The 16971-nt window shown below is 44.2% G+C and overlaps 2 protein-coding genes across 6 annotated transcripts; both read left to right on the top strand.

Annotated features, from left to right (window-relative positions):
• The first annotated feature begins 305 nt into the window (after positions 1-305).
• On the top strand, positions 306-3711 carry ube2v1 (ubiquitin-conjugating enzyme E2 variant 1). The gene is made up of 4 exons (XM_076166328.1): positions 306-373; positions 1357-1502; positions 2237-2362; positions 3160-3711. The coding sequence occupies exons 1-4, from the start codon at positions 352-354 to the stop codon at positions 3304-3306; spliced, it is 441 nt and encodes a 146-aa protein (XP_076022443.1). The 5' UTR covers positions 306-351; the 3' UTR covers positions 3307-3711.
• Positions 3712-4930: 1219 nt separating this feature from the next.
• Positions 4931-16679, top strand: slc52a3-1 (solute carrier family 52 member 3-1). 5 transcript variants are annotated; one of them, XR_012965121.1, is made up of 6 exons: positions 4931-5222; positions 6316-7367; positions 7506-7629; positions 7907-8144; positions 8369-8449; positions 16319-16679. XR_012965121.1 is itself a non-coding variant. In XM_076166705.1 (5 exons), the coding sequence occupies exons 2-4, from the start codon at positions 6373-6375 to the stop codon at positions 8120-8122; spliced, it is 1335 nt and encodes a 444-aa protein (XP_076022820.1). In that variant the 5' UTR covers positions 4931-5222; positions 6316-6372; the 3' UTR covers positions 8123-8144; positions 8369-9606. The 5 variants fall into 5 exon arrangements, 3 of the variants coding, with proteins under 3 accessions (XP_076022820.1, XP_076022821.1, XP_076022819.1); XR_012965120.1 differs by lacking the exon at positions 16319-16679 and adding an exon at positions 9660-11188; XM_076166705.1 differs by lacking the exon at positions 16319-16679 and having other exon boundaries at positions 8369-9606.
• The last annotated feature ends 292 nt before the right edge of the window (positions 16680-16971 follow it).

Here is a 16971-nt window from a genome sequence, read left to right as displayed (position 1 = left end):
ATACAATAAATAATAGAAACAAGTAAATAATAAAATGTATAGTTGTCTGTAGTAAGCCTGAAAATCATCTTTGTTTGATTATATCTAAATAAACTGGTGAAGCCCATGTGCTCACAACACCAACATTAATTAATCATTCTATTAATGCGGTTGTCCAGGTAATGCCAACAGTTCTTTGACATTTTACTCCCATTGTATGTTTGTGGGGGCCATTATCATGAGCTAGACCAGGGCCCCAGAGCGCCCGGGGCCGCCCCTGGTTAAGACAAAGGGGGGTGAGTCTGTGCGCGTGCACGTAGTACGGACGACAATGGCTAAGCTACGTGCGCGCCTCCGCTGAGCAGCGACAAGATGGCGGCCTCCGCCGGATCAGGTAAACGTTTGAAATAAGTGCACAAGTGTGACACGCATTAGGCAGCCAGGATAGATAATATACGGTCTGTAATCACTGCGAGTGTGATGAGGTTTGTTGTGCGGTGCTGAATCTGCTGTGTAACAAACGAGAAACCTAAACTTCGCTTCAGACGGACCAAGTGAATGAATGGGTCGGGGCGCTGTTAGCTAAGCTACTGTTAGCGGGTTAAAACGAGATAAAAATGATTACCAGCCGAACTGCAAACCCCGACAACAGCGGTTACGTTGTTTAATGTCTACGGATTAGCTCGAACGAAATAACATCCTTCGTTGCCCGTTGTAACGTTGCATATGGTGTTATCGCAGTGACTTAATGCGCAAACACCGCCGCGACTTCGCCACAATGTCGTTTCGTTAGCACATGGAAACACTCGTTTATTTAGCACGGAAGACTGCGGTGCGCGCTGTAAACCAAATTGTCTCTGTCTTTCACACGAACACTACGGTGTATTATGGTCTGTTGTCGTTTGCCTATCGGTATTCATCGTTCCCGTCCGATGTGTAAGTTTAACGGACTGTGTGCTGTGGTAGTGACATGTAGCGTAACGCGTACTGCAGATGTGTGGCGGATCTGGTAGCATGTGTGTTAAAGTTGTGTTATAATCGCTGAATGTGTGTGTTATTAGCTGTAGCGGTTTGTATTCTGGCACGAAGGCCAGTTTCGGTAACACAGTAGCACCGCAATGTTTCACTGCAGAGGCCGAATGCATCACGAGTAGCTTTATTAGACACGACAACGGGTGAAAACTGTAATCTACTAACATCTAAATGCTCCGATAGATTATGATGAGATCATATCTGGTGAAAGGGTCCGAGTCTGGTGTGTGTATAGACATGGAGTTGGACGGCAGTCAGGCTCTGTCGCGATCCAGCTGTGATGTCTGCATCTGTGCGATCTGTGTTGATGCCAACTGAATTCATGTGTGATCATCGTTTGCACAGTCAGAGTTCCTCGCAATTTCCGGCTGCTGGAAGAGCTGGAAGAAGGTCAGAAAGGCGTGGGGGATGGAACCGTGAGCTGGGGTCTGGAGGATGACGAGGACATGACCCTGACACAGTGGAGAGGGGTGATCGTTGGGCCCCCAAGGGTGAGTGACAGGACAGATGGACACCTTCAGCAAGACTGGAAAGAGACACAACCTGTCCGTGTGTGTGTGTGCTTCCTTGGAAATATGCTGGCTCACCATGACTTCAGTAATTTGGTGCAACAACCATATAAGTCTAACTCTTAACATTCCAATAAAGTGTCATCATTATCTTTGTATTGCGATGGAGAAGCTGCTGCTGATTATGCAGACAGTGAGTGTGAGTGAGGAGATTTAAGCTTTACTGCAAATTTCTGCTTGCACGACCAAAATTTGTATATATAAAGACGGACCCTGCAGACATGAAGGGTTTTATTCTGCACGATCAGCAGTGACAGGTAGGATGACTTTACTGCTGCACGAGCTAAAGACTTAATCATTTAGTTCAAAACAATTAAATATAGGTGGTTTCATTACAGTTCATTAGGTGTCATAGGAGTCTAAAATGCAACATTTAGTCATGTTTGAATGTGATGTCAATGTTGTCACGTTGTTAGTTTGATGACATCAGTGTTGTAACCAATGTTAGTTTGGTGACATCAATGTTTTAACGTCGGCAGTTTGCTGTTAACTTGAGACGCTCGGGAGTCGGACACTGTCAGAAGCAAAACCGTGTTCTCGTCTCATTCAAGTTTGGCGTTGTGTTTTGAGATTTTGAATACTGTGGACTTGTTAAACTGAGGAGTATCTGTGGCCCGTGGACTCACCCTCCTGTTCCATCATGTCTTTCTCCACAGACCAGCTATGAAAACAGGATGTACAACTTGAAGGTTGAATGTGGGCCCAAGTACCCAGACTACCCACCAGTTGTTAAATTTATGACAAAGATAAACTTGAATGGCGTGCACAACTCCAACGGTGTGGTGAGTAAACCATCTTGTCTGTACGGTATTAGCTTGACAGGGGTTGTGATGAAGTGAATATAACACGTGAGTATGTCCTTCCTCTCACCAGGCTCCTGCAGTGTTTGTGTAGTCAGAATAAAGTCTGTCACATGGGGAATAGTTTGTTTTGCTGTATAGGCTCTGTAAAGCGTGTTAAATGTATGCACGCTTCCTCAGTTACACTAAGAAAGACGCTGTGAAGCGGACCGTAACTGGTAATTCCAGATAAGCACGTTTCTAGTCATCATGAGCACCAGTGCAGTCTGCGTCTGCTTCAGGGAATACGAATTCCAGCGTTGTCGAGGAGGAGTTGCTGCTTGCTCTGCCCCACCCTGTGAACTCCACAATGCACCGCAGTACAATGCTACACACACAGTAGGGTGTGGTCATTAATTGCAACACACTTGAAACTCCACCAATGGAATGCCTCGGCAATTTCTTGCATAGAATAACTAAGCATCTGTTACTCAAATAGCGGCACCCCACCTTTTCTCAGTCTTTGTGTAGAGGCCAATCAGTTTCAGGTCTCTGTCTACTCTCTACCTTCTTCAAATCATACTTCCTACAATTTTGTGACCAGTGAGGCAGGAAACAGTCTGTATTATCCGATGTAGAACACTCACTGTCCCCACACTCTAAGAGTCTCGGGGTTATGCTGAAGGTGTCTCTCAAATTTCCTGTTTGGCTGCATGAACAAACACGGTGCTGTTTGCCAGCTCAGAATGTTGCCCGTCCCCATTCTTCTTCTTCTGTCTGTCTGTCCGTCCGTCCAACAGGTTGACATGCGAGCTGTGTCCTCACTGTCCAGGTGGCAGAACTCCTACAGCATCCGGATGGTGCTGCAGGAGCTCCGAAGGCTCATGGCATGCAAAGAGAACCAGAAGCTCCCTCAGCCACCCGAGGGCCAGATCTACACCAATTGAACCCGTGCTACCCCCTCCCCCCCCTCTTTATTTTACACCCCCGCCCGCCCCCCCTCTTCTGTTCGTATTTAGCCCATCATCCATTCTTCCTACCCGTGACATTCCTTACCCTGTTAAAACATGGCCTTTTCACATCCACAGCAGAAGACAAGCATACAGTAACGAATACAAGGCATATAATCACACACACACACACACACACACACACACACACACACTTATTGAACATTTGTGAAAGTCATTCCCGGCCCAGTTCCCTCTCGCTCTCCCATCACTGGAGCTCTGGGTGGACTCAGTCCTCACCAGATGTGATCATTTGAATACTGTACATCTTACTAATCTTTTTTTTTTTTTATTATTTGTTAAAATGCAGATTGTACAATAACATAAATAATATTGAGTGTACCTCTCCCGTGTTGCCTTATTGTAAACATCGAAAAGAAAGCTACTCGACATAACGTGTGATCAAATTCTGGTCAAGGTTCACGTTCAGGAAACCTCAACCCCAAAATGGTCTAATGAAATATTCTCTTCTATTAAGTTGTCAACTTACTCATTCTTTTTTAGGATTTTGCCTTATGCATAGTCTCCACATAACGTTGGCTATTGATGACCTTACCAGATGCAGCAGAAGTGTAATGTAAGCACTCACACGAGATTTCACTTCCAGTTTGTATTTTTGCTGCCTCGGCAACACACTGCTTGGTGGTGAGCCGTGGCTGAAATCTGGTATGTCAGATTTATGTGGATGCAAAAGTCATTTACCTGTCAAATCAGAATGTAAATTCACCATGAGAAGATAAAACATTCATGTTCACTACCCAAATCACTACTAGTAATAAATGCAGTGTTAGCATATCAGCGATAAAGGCAGAGTGTTTCCAAGCGTTCATGAAAAGGAGTGTTAATTGTAATGTCACAACCAGTTTGGCATGTCATTCTCAGGTTCTTTCCAGAATTTTCTCCATGTTCTATATAGGTTAAAAGACTATGCTGTCATTGGCTAACACCACAAAGAGTGACGTGCTCAGAGAGGCTACACAGTTGACCATACCAGACTATACCCCTGTACAAAATAGCTACAGTTATAAATGGAACAGGGACACAGGAAGGAAGTGGGTAAAGAACAAGATGGTGTGAGATGTTGTGTTTCTGCATAATTGTAGATTGTGCATCGACCTGAGGAAAAAATGAGTAATGGTGGCACAGCTGCCAGATGTCAAAAGCAGAAGTGTTACATGAACACGAACTGAAAACAGAACAGGCAGGCGACCAAAACAAGAAACTCAGAGACATGAACATTAATGTTAGAATCAGATGTTACTGTGCTTCATTAAGGACCACAGAAAAGAATAGCTTGATTGATCGGGGCTCATGGAGGGTGTTGGGTTGGAGGCCTGTGTTCTAAAACAGCACTTCACTCGCAAATTTGACTTCAATCTTTAACAATTCAACTAACAATTCATTGCTAAAACTGTCTAACGTTTGAGGTTCCTTAATCATGAAGTGCTGGTGCTGCCCAATTTCTCTTGCGTCAGAAACTGCACATGGGAAAAGCGTGGCCAGTTCTAAACCGCACCAGCAGAGGGCGCTGTCGGCCGCACTCTAACGTCAACAACTCTTACATGAAACGTCAACGCTTGCCAAGATGTCAAGGGCGCCGCCAAGTGCTGACATGACCTGAAGCAATTCAATGAAGAGGAGGAGGAGGGTGTACTGTTGAAAAGCTGGAAAGCTGGAAGACGCTGCCCTCCGCTCTCCAGTGGAGCTGATCGCCTGCTGGACTCTGACCTTCTCAGAAGACATGTGTCTCCCCTCAGCGTGTGCATGTAACACAGCCACAGGCGATCTGTGACTGAGCGCTATGTAAGATGACAGCAGGTCAAACTCATGACGTCCAAACACTGAACACACTTGTAAGTATACCGCATTTCTATGTCTTTACTACCAGTAACTGCAAATATTGAATGTATCTGTGTATTCCTCTGAAACCAGATAACTCACAAGGTTGAACTTACCATTTGTTTACACTGGTCTACATACATAGTTCAGTATTTTCTTCACAAGATGTGTTGCAGAAAAGTGTTACTGTGTTGCAGTGTGTATCCTGTTCATGATAATGAGATGAGTGTGACAGCACATGGAGGCCTGTATGGTTTGTTGCTTCCTGTGAGAAAGGGATGTGAAAGGGATGTCAGCTGATTCATGGGTTAGTCAACTAAAATGACAAAAGTTGAGGTGGTCTGCTTTATCACAAATATATCTTCCCATCCATTTTTATAAAGAAAGTCCCCCCCCCCCTTATTTGCTATTATGCACAGAAGTAAGTGTAAGTGTTGATTTTAGCAAAGTAAATAGATGTGGTCTTTATACACCCAACCAGTCATGTGACTCTCTCGTCAGCATTGGTACAGAGCTACATGGAAGAGTAATACGTATCTAATAAGTAACTTATTAGATACCTAGCTACAGCAGTGAATTTGTGATTTTTATAGCACCCACAGATCAACTGAAGACAGTTTGGCTCAACATACCCACCACCACCTGCACTTGAATCACACTGCGTTTAATGTGGCTCCTTAACACTTAACCTCAATAGAAAACAGAACTGAATTCGGTCTGAACTTTTTTAACCGGTGCTGACAAATGGTTTTAGAAGTCGCACAATTAGTTGAGTGCACACAGGTGATCTCAATTTATATAATTAGGTGAGCCGTCACCTAATTAGATAAATTGAGATCACCTGTGTGTGCTCAACAGTGTCAAAAGCTTAAATGAGGTCTCTTTTGTTTGTGAAAGGTCATTTTGGGGAATTTGAGTTATTATCTCAAACAGTATATCAGGTATTATGTGAATTCATCAGTGCTGCTAAATAAAAAGTTAAGTTAGCCTTTAAAAAACACTACATCAGGTTAATATTTGCCCCCAGAGCTTTTAAATTTGAAAAATTTTCTTAATTTCGTAACAATATAACATCAAGATTTACAGCTCTTGACTGCTTCCCCAAAGGTATAACATCAATAAGGTGGGACATCAGAGGAGACTGCTTCTTGATCGGGCCCCATCATGGCTCTGCTGGTCCACGTGCTGGCCTGTGCCTTTGGTTTGGGCTCCTGGGTGGCAGTGAACGGCCTGTGGGTCGAGCTGCCTCTCATCGTCAACACTCTCCCTGAGGGCTGGGAGCTCCCCTCCTACCTGACCGTCCTCATCCAGCTGGCTAATGTGGGACCTCTGTTCGTGACTCTGATGCACAAACAGTGGCCGGGACGCCTCAAAGAGCGTTTCGTCATTTACTTCATCCTTTGCATCGGCGTCCTGTCCTGCATTCTGCTCGCCTTCTTCTGGCATAGGACAACCATAGTTGCTGGGGAACCACACAGCACAGCATTCTTCATCATCACCTTCTTCCTCTCACTTGTGGATTGTACTTCTTCAGTTACCTTCATCCCTTTTATGACGCAGCTTCCAGCAAAATACATCACCACGTATTTCATCGGCGAAGGACTGAGTGGTTTCCTTCCTGGTGTGGTCGCCCTGGCACAAGGCGTAGGCATGACCAAATGTGTCAACTCCTCTCAGCCGGCGGGGAACCAAACAGGCGATGGGGGCTCGTGGACATCACAAACCGTGTATCTTCCTCCAAACTTTTCTACTGAGGTGTTCTTCTTCTTCCTAGTAGCCATGATGTGCATCAGTCTGGCTGCTTTTTGGGGACTGAACAGGCTTCCTCGCTCATTCGATCTGTCCAGTCAGAACCTCATGCCAGACACTGCGGCATCTGTAGCCTCTGGTCTGGATAACCCTGGAGCACAGATAGAGGAACAGCGGGCAAACAAGCAAGTTGAGGAGACGTGCCAGAGCAAGCCAAAGTTCTCTGTGCACCAGCTGACCTTCATCTATATCATGGTGGTTTTGGTCAATGCACAGACCAATGGCCTGCTGCCGTCTGTGCAGACATTCTCTTGTATGCCCTATGGAAACCTGGCCTATCACCTCTCTGCTGCTCTGGGATCAGTGGCCAACCCAGTGGCTTGTGTCATTGCAATGTTCTTCCAAAACAGGTAAACATTTATTACATTTATTGGATTTTTCATCATTCATTCATTGGTTTCATAGCAAGCAAGGGAGGTCTGTCACTATCATTCTAGTGAACCAATAACAAAGAGAATTCAGTAGTAGATTTCCACTGTTGTTTACAGGTCACTGGTCTTTCTTGGTGGGTTGAGTCTTCTGGGGACAGCTTTTGGCAGCTACAACATGGCAATGGCAGCTATGAGTCCTTGTCCTTTACTTCAAGGCTCTGCAGCGGGAGAGGCAATTATTGTGAGTAATACATAAAGATGTTGTGTAAGAGACTGTGGCACAGAAAGTGACAGATTTATTGCCATTATCAGGGAAAATGCCCGTGACAAAGTTCAGTTTCCTCCTTTTTGCAACCCTGTTTACAGCCGTCAGAGCAGGCGGTGATGTAACATACCTGTGCTGCTAATGTGTGGTGAAGTTATCAGGGTGGAAACATGATAACAATTATATAATGATGATAATATAAAGAATTTCAAATCTTGAGCTTTTTCCTCCACTCTTGTTCTTCTCTCACCAGGTACTCTCATGGATCTTCTTCACTGGAACTCTGTCATATGTGAAAGTGATGGTCGGCGTGATCCTGAGAGATCAGAGCCACAGCGCCTTGGTGTGGTGCGGCGCTTCACAACAGCTGGGCTCCCTGGTCGGCTCGGTCATTATGTTTCCTCTGGTGAATGTCTACCACATGTTTAAGTCAGGAGACTTCTGCAACACCAAATGTCCTCTAACATAGACAATCAAACTGGGAGATTGAGGTGAACACAGATCCTTTTGTTCCATTAGCTTTTTTGTGCCAATGTCTTTGCAGCTGTAAATTTAAAGCCATGACCAGTGTTTGTACTTATCATCGTCAATATTAAAACAGGGTCATTTAATGATCAATGATAGGATTTATTTAATAATCTTCCTTCCTCGTAACTGTTCAATATTCAATTCAGTACTGCGAAATAAATCTTTCGTTATTCTCTTGTTTCCAAAGTGTCAAAAGTTCATTGCATCAGACTCGGATTGGCTGATGAAACCGTCATAAGTTTGGACTACCGCCCACTAGATGGCGCAGGTACACCTTTATATAATACAAACCTGTTACTCCACATTGCAGGCACCCAATCACCACAAATCATTGCAGCTCATGAAATACATTTACACCTTGCATTTATGAAGCAAATATTCCATGTAATAAGCGGAAATGCAACGCTGGCATTGACGCACTACTTATCTGGGTCATTTGCCCTTATATTCATACGTGTGAGCAATTAAATATTTAAAATAAAAGCAAGCGTTTAACATTGTGAATATGACAGACGAGCTATGAATAGCTACACATGTGCTACAGCTTCACTGAGGGCAGCAGAAGCTCAGGGGAAATGAGTGATGAAATGTAGGAGTCAAGGTCTTGTGAATCGGGGAGTGAAGTCTCTAAATACTACACACGAGCTTCATCGGGCACAAATTGCTCATTTCTTGTTCCAGCTATGTCACAGTGGTGTTGTTCTCTGTGATGTGCACCTTTTACAATGATGATGTGTATTATGGGGCTACTGTAATTAATTTTATTACATGTATTATGGTGCCCATCTGCAGTTTATTATCTCTGTCAAGGAGGCTCCAGTTTCACATATGAAAACACATTTTGGTGCTAGTCTAAAAACATGATTACCTTCCATTGTGTCAGTTTCTTCAAAGGCAATCCAATCCAATCAATGTAAACAATCTGGCATCCAATGACTATCAATAGCCATAATTTTTGAATTTTGAAAACTACTACTTATGACAAAGCAAAGCAACTAAATCCCTGTATTATTATTATAGTTGTTCCTTCAGGACTTGGTGGTGTTGCCCAATAGCAAGAAGCTGCTGGGTTCAAAGCTCCATACTGGCTCTGTTTCTTTCTGTGTAGAGTTTCCACACTCTCCCCTCTGTTTTCTACACCTACTCCAATTTCTCCCACCATCAAAACATGTGTGTGTTAGGTTCATGCACCTGCCATTGCCCTTGACCAAGGCACCAAGACCCTGCATTGATCCTTGGCAAACAACACAAATTCTTGTCTCGGCTTGTTCAACACTTCTAATTGTTCATTTGACATTTGTATGTGTGTGTGATGCGACACTGTTAATTACCCACTGAAAAGTTAACTGAAATAAATCACTAGACAGTCATAACAATGGAGATAAATGCTTCTCAAAACCAGAGATAATCACTCATGAGAAGCAGACAGTTCAGGGCTGTGATCCTTCGATATGTCTGGTCTTATCATCCCCGCAAAGGATGCTGCTGCACATCTTCTGAGGAGGATAAGAGAGAGAGAGGGAGAGAGAGAGACGCTGGTCAGCCATGAGAACCGGAGAGTGGTTTCCCATCAGCAGCTGTTCCCTGTCTCTACCCACTAACCCCCACCCCAACCCCCATGCCCCTCAAAAGGAGAGCGAGAGGTCCCATGGCCGGGGTCTGCAGGGAAACACAGGGAGGAGGAGGAGGAGGGCTCTAATTACTGATGCTCAGCGGGGGCTGTTGGCTGTTGCTCCTGCCGCTGGTCACTTGGGAGCTTCCCTGACCCCGACACTGAGTAAAAACAAAAAGATAAGGAAGGAAAATAGAGACACAATTAGCCCGATGTTGCCTCCAGGGCTCCGGATCAGTGGAAGAGAAGAACAGATGGGACTTTCTCACTTGGATTTGTTGAATCTACATTGGAGTACTGTATGCAGTACATGAAATCACTGCAGTCAGTTGTTGATGCAATCAAATTTGATTGCATTGATATCCAGACTTAATCTCATCAGACAATTCATAACATTTGGAAGATTCCAAGGAGCTTTTCTTGAAAATGTTGTTTTTCATTTGTTTTGAAAATAGAATAGGCTTTGATTCTTAATTGCCTCATCTATTGCCACAAACTCAAAATAGGTGTTCATTGAAAGCTTGCATGCAAATACTGCTCCCCTTTTGTTTCATGACCTTGAACATGTATGTGTAATCAAAAGGATTTTCCCTTAGCTTCATTAGCTAAATTCCTTGATTGGCTCGGGGCTTTTGTGTTGAGGCACTGACAAAACCAAAGTGTATCATTTCCCTGGGAGTGTCAGATGGTCCCATCGCTCCTCCAGCTGGTCAGGAGGGGCTGTGGCCACCTGGATGCAGCGTCCTGGTCCTGTGAGATCCTGCAGTCTCCTCTGCCATGTGAAGACTTTGCTTACTACGCCACTGAGAGGTCCATCTGCTCGGGACGACACCTCCCAGAGAGTCCACCCCCACCCCCCGGCCTCCAACCCTCCCCGGCCAGCCACCGCGCCTCTCAGCTAAATGAGCAGCATGTCAAATGGAAGGCGGATTTACCCTTCCTATAACGGGATAAGAGAATAAATTCACGGCACCATGATGCAATGTATGAATGAACCCAACTGCACTGAGTTTGGCTGCTGAATCGACAGATATGTCACCTGTGTCTGACTTTGCAAGATCTTCTCTTCCGCATGCATGCAAGGTTCACAGAGTAGCATGTTCCAGCTGAGAGCACCCTGTAAAATCACACATGCACAGAGGGAAAGTGTTGTGTTAGTGTCAAAAATAACAACAGAACATTTAGAAAGTGTGGAAATTTGCTGGAGTGAACCTGAAGGCCGACAGATTTTGGCAGCTGATTTTCAGGTGAACAGCTTGTGGGTAAGCCAATTGCTGATCCATGCAGCCTATTTACAGACAGGCACACGCGGCACAGCTCAGACAGCATCTCTCAGCCTCTCTGCCATCAATTTCCACACAAACCCCATTTAATAAACGCTCTCCATTTATTTCAGATTGGATGTGACAGCCCCATGTCATTTCAATACTGTCTTGAAGCAGACAGTGATGCACACAGGCCCACTCCTCGTTTTCTATCAGCAGGTATTGATGTTGCTTTAATGAAGTGCCTAGCACTCCACCCTAGGAAGAGACAAGTCTGTCAGCATATGTAAATGCTTCCTGCCTGTCATTGTTGTGGAGGGTTCAGCGTGGGTCAGCATAGATTCCCCCTCTGGGAACCCTTTGTTCTGGGGCCCGATTGTGCCACATGAGGGGACCAATTACAGAGCTGCACAGCAGGACGGGGGTGCAAACTTGTTACCCTGCTGTACTGAGCTAATTATTACCTCCACACGGTGGGTAGTGTGCAGCTCATCATGGGTGGGTGACAAAAGCTGCTGATGTAGATGCAGTTTGGATGCACATAAGTTCTAAATGATTGGTTTAAATTTTCAGCGCGCTATTATTCCAGCGTATTATGTTCTACCCAAGGCATCATTATCAAAGTTTGGGAAAAGGTCATCCTAATTTTCCAACCATATATAGCTCCCGAACTGGAGAAATCCCAGTGGTGCTCTTTTGCATTGTCAATGCAAAGGCAATTTACAGGCTACTGACTGCTGCACACACAACCTTGATGTGATGTCAAGAAATGATTTATGAAAATGCATCCTGCTCTCTGTCCCGTAAGAGACCTTACTGGACCCGGTGTGTTGACACAAAGCCCATATGGGCAGCCAACCCCACACTTGCATGAATTATCAGTCACATCAAAATAGCTCAGTGGGGTTTTGTTCCCAGTTTGTGACGAGATATTGGCAGAATATTGTCTGTTTCTCATCAAGGAGTGCAAGAGATTTGCCAAGTTTTCACCCTTTCAGCAACATAATGTTTCAGTTGACACAAAGCTCTGCCTCAGCCTGATGCCAATGAGCGTACAGATGAAAGCCAGACCTGTAATGCAATACTATTACATTAGGTGAAAAGTAACAATGAACGGGTCAACTGAAACAGGTAAACAGACTGATATCATGTCCTACGCTGTGACTGAGCTAATTGGCTATAAAAGCACAGCATTATGTGAATTATTTTAGAGGGCAAAGTAAAGGGGACACTTTCTAACAAAATGCAGGCCACACCCCTCCTCATATATAGATGCTCCTCCCTTCTTGCTATTAGTCATGTCCCCTCCTCTAATATTCAGCCCATTCATCCCCTGTTCCCCACCCCCAGTGACCAGTCTAGCACAGCTGCTAGGGGCTACCAGTCCCCCTTGTGTGTGGGGCCAGTCAAGTGGAAAATGGCTGCTACCGAGAGAGCCCACTTCAGAGAGCCATCACGCTTTGAAGGGGCATGATGGCCTTTGACAGCCTCAGTGTTAACATGGAGCCCACATGAACACAGCATTGCTATTATCGTGTTTACTAAAGCAAGAGGAGAAAGGAGAGGATCAGGGGAGATCCTGTTGGTTGATGTTTGGATCCAGAGGTAGCAGGGTGGCACCGCAAGGAAACATGACATGGGATTACTCTCAGTGAAGAAGAGATTTCAACATGTTGAGTCACTGTGTGGAGTGTACGACGTGTTGCTGCCAGCATTTAACCACCCATGGTCAGTGGTTAAAGAAGGACTCCAATGATTTACTGAAGTAAAAGCACAAAGGCCACAAATGAAACAATAATCCATTACAAGTAAAAGTCTAACATTGGAAATGCAGACTATGAGGGAGGTGATAAGTGAGTAACAGTAACTGTGGAGCGTTATGAAGAATGGTCCCTGTCTGTTCCATTATTGACACATTAACATGAAGCTGAAATCAATACTGAATATCTTTAAACAAACCTTTTTCTCATCACATGTATGAGATCAGATAAGGCATTAAAAAGTGTTCCTCACAGGAATTAACTGACCTCTTTTCCTTCCTTAAACTTTTCGAAATGCTGATCCGCTAAAATGCATCGAGCCATCAAGTTAATACAAAAGGTGATATAAAAACCCATTAAGTGACTACAGCAATATTATACTGCACATTGATATATTAACTATAGTGAGTGAAATACTTAAATCACAATTGGCTCAAATTTGAATGAACTGTAAGCACATTACACATTACATTGCTCAGGCCACATGCTTACTTTATTTGCTTAACCATAGCTATTGTTGTAGCATTCATAACCATGCATCATTGCTCATTAGCTGATGCAGTGTGCTGTAACTCCCTTATGCCCTTAGACAATGTGTATAGCCCATAATATGGATGCAGAATGGATGGCTATAAGATGAAGGGGACAGAAAGTGTCATGCGGCACTGCTTTCTCTGGCTTGATTCCATCACTGAGCGACTGTTGATCTCAGGCTGTAAATCAGCAGCTGCACCAAGCCGCCCTCACAGCTTCCATACATGTTGCTGGAGGACACACGTGTAGCTCCGAATGAGCAACAGTGACTTAACCGCAACAAATGGCCGAGGTATGTCGTTATCCAGATTTTTGGTGAAGGGATCATTACCTGGCACAGATGCCACTTTTGTTTTGTGTCTCCATTTGTCCTGAGGCCAGTATAGGCCTGATACATGAAAAGAGCAGGAGGTGCCTTTGTGTAGACGCACACCTGATCTTACTGATCAATTGGCGGTTCTACCCTCACAAACGTCGCTCAGGCTCTGCCTTAAGGCTGTCCATCTGTTGCTATGAGGATGCGAGGCTGTGGGCGCATGTGCTTGTGTTTACACAGGTAGGCATGTAGCTCTCTCTCTGTCTCTCTTGGTGGGTCTTTATGTGTGTGTGTGTGTGTGTGTGTGTGTGTGTGTGTGTGTTTGTGTGCGTAGGAGGAGGCACGTTGCAGAAAATATCTGATTTGTGGCTTTGCGCCTGGTGACACTTCTGCTCTCAGAGGTGTAGCTCTTACTCCTCCCGTCGTTATGAAACTGATATTTAAAGCAGGAAGAGGTGACAAATAAATGTGACAAGATGCATATAGTGTGTAATTAACACAAACAGAGCCAGGGAGAAAAAACTTTGATCTATACATTCTAAAGAAACAACCGTTCAGCCCCATATGCTTTTGTATCACCAGATGGGAATGTGCAGGAATCTGAGGTAGAAAGAACAAAAAGCTTCGGACGTTCTAACACACTGGAACAACAGATTATTGTTTCCTGCTGAGTCTGCACTTTGCCACCACTCCTGAGAACCTTATCTTCTCTGAAACATTAGAAAAGGCTTTTGATGGTGTTGTTGAATGCCCGGAGCATTAAATGCTCGTTTGCGTGTGTGTGTGTATGTGTGCGTGTGTGTGTGTATGTGTGTGTGTGTGTGAGTGCTTACCAGAAAATTCATGCCCGAGACATTTTACCAAAAGTCTCTTATTACAGTGAAATTCAATGAGAAAAGCAGCGCAGAAGCACAATGTAAATGATCATGACAGAAAGATGTAATGCCCTTGGATACAAAGCACAGCACTGTTGTGTCTTGCTTGCTCATTGCTCATGGTGCCATGGGGGGAGATGCAGAGTATAACGACACACATTCACAAGTCCACACCTTATAATGTATCCCCACCTGCACACTGCAGAGGACAACACTACATGCATTAGTGAGCATGTTTACACCCAAACAGCTCAAGGGAATATGGTTTTTGATGACAATGACCTTGTAAATATTTAACTATTGAAATGTGGTATTTAATGCTGCGTTTGAGTGCTCATCTGAAAGTGGAACATAACAAATAGAATTGACCATGGTACATATACTGTTTAAAGGTGTTGAAGTGCTTTCTGGAAGAAAGATTCACATCAGGAGAAACGTGCCAAAAAAAGACACATAATGTCAATAAACCCTCAAAACGCAGAAGGTGAAAAGGTCGTGTTTTTTATCATAACTGATGTAACTGGTGCAACTCGTGTTGCATCAAGAGTTCTGAGTTCAGGGCTTTTGTTGGCTGTTCAATCGCAATTTCCAAGTTGTAAAATCCAACACCACCCGAATGCAGCATAATTTTCTCTATCTGTGTGTATGTAATGTATATGAGAGTTACATTTTGTATTTCCATTTAACTGGTATGAAAGGATTTGCCACTTGTTTAACAGGACCACTTTGAGTTTTATGTCATTATCTGATCCAGGTCACTGATCTCTCTCTCATGCCTGCACCTCAATCCTGTAAGTAGAATTGTTGCAGATGGAGAACAGTAATATGCTGTGCTCATCCTCCTCTGGAAGTGCTCTCTCTCCCTGTACGCTCTTACTTTAACATGATTTAGTTCATTATGGGATATGGTGCTAGAGAGAATGTCATATGCTAAGTTAACCTCTGCATGCCTCCCTGGCTTGGTGCCAATTATGAAAGGACATGAGCATATACACACTCTCCTCGATGACGACAACTGGCAAAGTCCCCAACCCTGAAAACAGCCCGAGCTGCTGGTGGATGTATCCAGTGGCGAGTGAGCGCTCAATAAATCTGCCCCGGTCTGATTCAGACCATTCAGTGTCCTTGAAAGCAGCTCAAGTCATATCAATCCAGGAAACACACCATCTATCCGCACTTGCAAAAGTCAATGAGTCACTGAGAACATCTTTAATTGCATGTGCAGTGGGTGTGGGAAATCTTCCCCTATCATCTGAATCCTACCCTCTAAAGTGTGTCTCCTCATTGGACGGGCGTACTGTGAGGACAGCCAACAATCCCATTGAGAAATTAGCAGGGTCCCTTGTGCTTTGCTCTCCTTTAATGAATAATGCAGCTTTCAGGGTGAAAGCAGGGCGAGGAGACCTTGTCACTGGCAACTGACTCAGCACTCTGCGGCCTGAGGGTGACTCTCCAAACCTAAACGTGCCTTTCTGTAGCCTTCGTCACAGGTTGTGCCGCTTTGGCTGCTGTGTTGGGGGAAACGTGTGATCATCCAAGTGCAAAGAAAATATAGAGGGGTAGAAGTCAACGCTATCCGGTGTGATGGAAAGTATAGATCTGTGGATCATGATAAGGCTCCCACAGAATGTCCGCAGGCCAAGATGCCCCATTTATACCAGTTTCACCCTAACTTGTCCTTCTCCTCACTTTCATCCCTTCCTCCATCTATTTAACCTAGTTTCCGACACCGATCATTATTCCTGAGTATGTTGTGTCCTTTCTTTTTCATGCAGACATAGTGAGTGCTTCATGCCTGCAGCTGTCTCCTGCTTTCATGGCCTGTGGAGGAGGAAGGCATTTCAGGACACTTATAAAAGAGGATTCAGCATCCAGGGCAGATAAGCCCCCTGGGCCCTGTGCGTTTGCCTCCGATGGTCCACAGAGCTCCGAGCAAACATCTGTTTTGCTCTGGAAACAACCTTTGATCTGCGAACGACAAAGATTTACTGTCAAACACATAAAAATAATCCATGAAGCAAAATTGTGGAGTCCAGTATTTGTTATTGTTACATAATTGTATTATAGCATTATAAAGTAAATATTCAGGCTTCACATGCATACATTTATTGTGTATAATAGTAAAAGAATAATACAGCATTTCCAGTCAATTAAACAGAAATGAATCACCTCTGATTTAAAGCTAAATTCACCCAATTAAAATGTGCTGTAGTTTTATTGTACATTGTCATTTTGGGCCATTAAAGCTATTTTCTAGAAGAACTCAAATCTGTGAGAGAGCAACTGACAGCCCTGTGCTGGTGTATTAGTGTGGGCAGCACAATGTGATGCAGTTCTATTAATACGTGATAATTATGGGAGGCGGTCACAGCATGGACAAACTATAAAACCTATAACATTATTATTGTAAGTATAATTAAGCCAAATC

Source organism: Genypterus blacodes, unplaced genomic scaffold (assembly GCF_046128005.1).
Source record: "Genypterus blacodes isolate CSIRO-AG114 ecotype Tasmania unplaced genomic scaffold, CSIRO-AGI_Gbla_v1 ptg000156l_1, whole genome shotgun sequence".
Lineage (NCBI taxonomy): Eukaryota > Metazoa > Chordata > Actinopteri > Ophidiiformes > Ophidiidae > Genypterus > Genypterus blacodes.
Note: the sequence above shows the minus strand (reverse complement) of the source record. Positions and strands in the feature narration are given on the sequence as shown.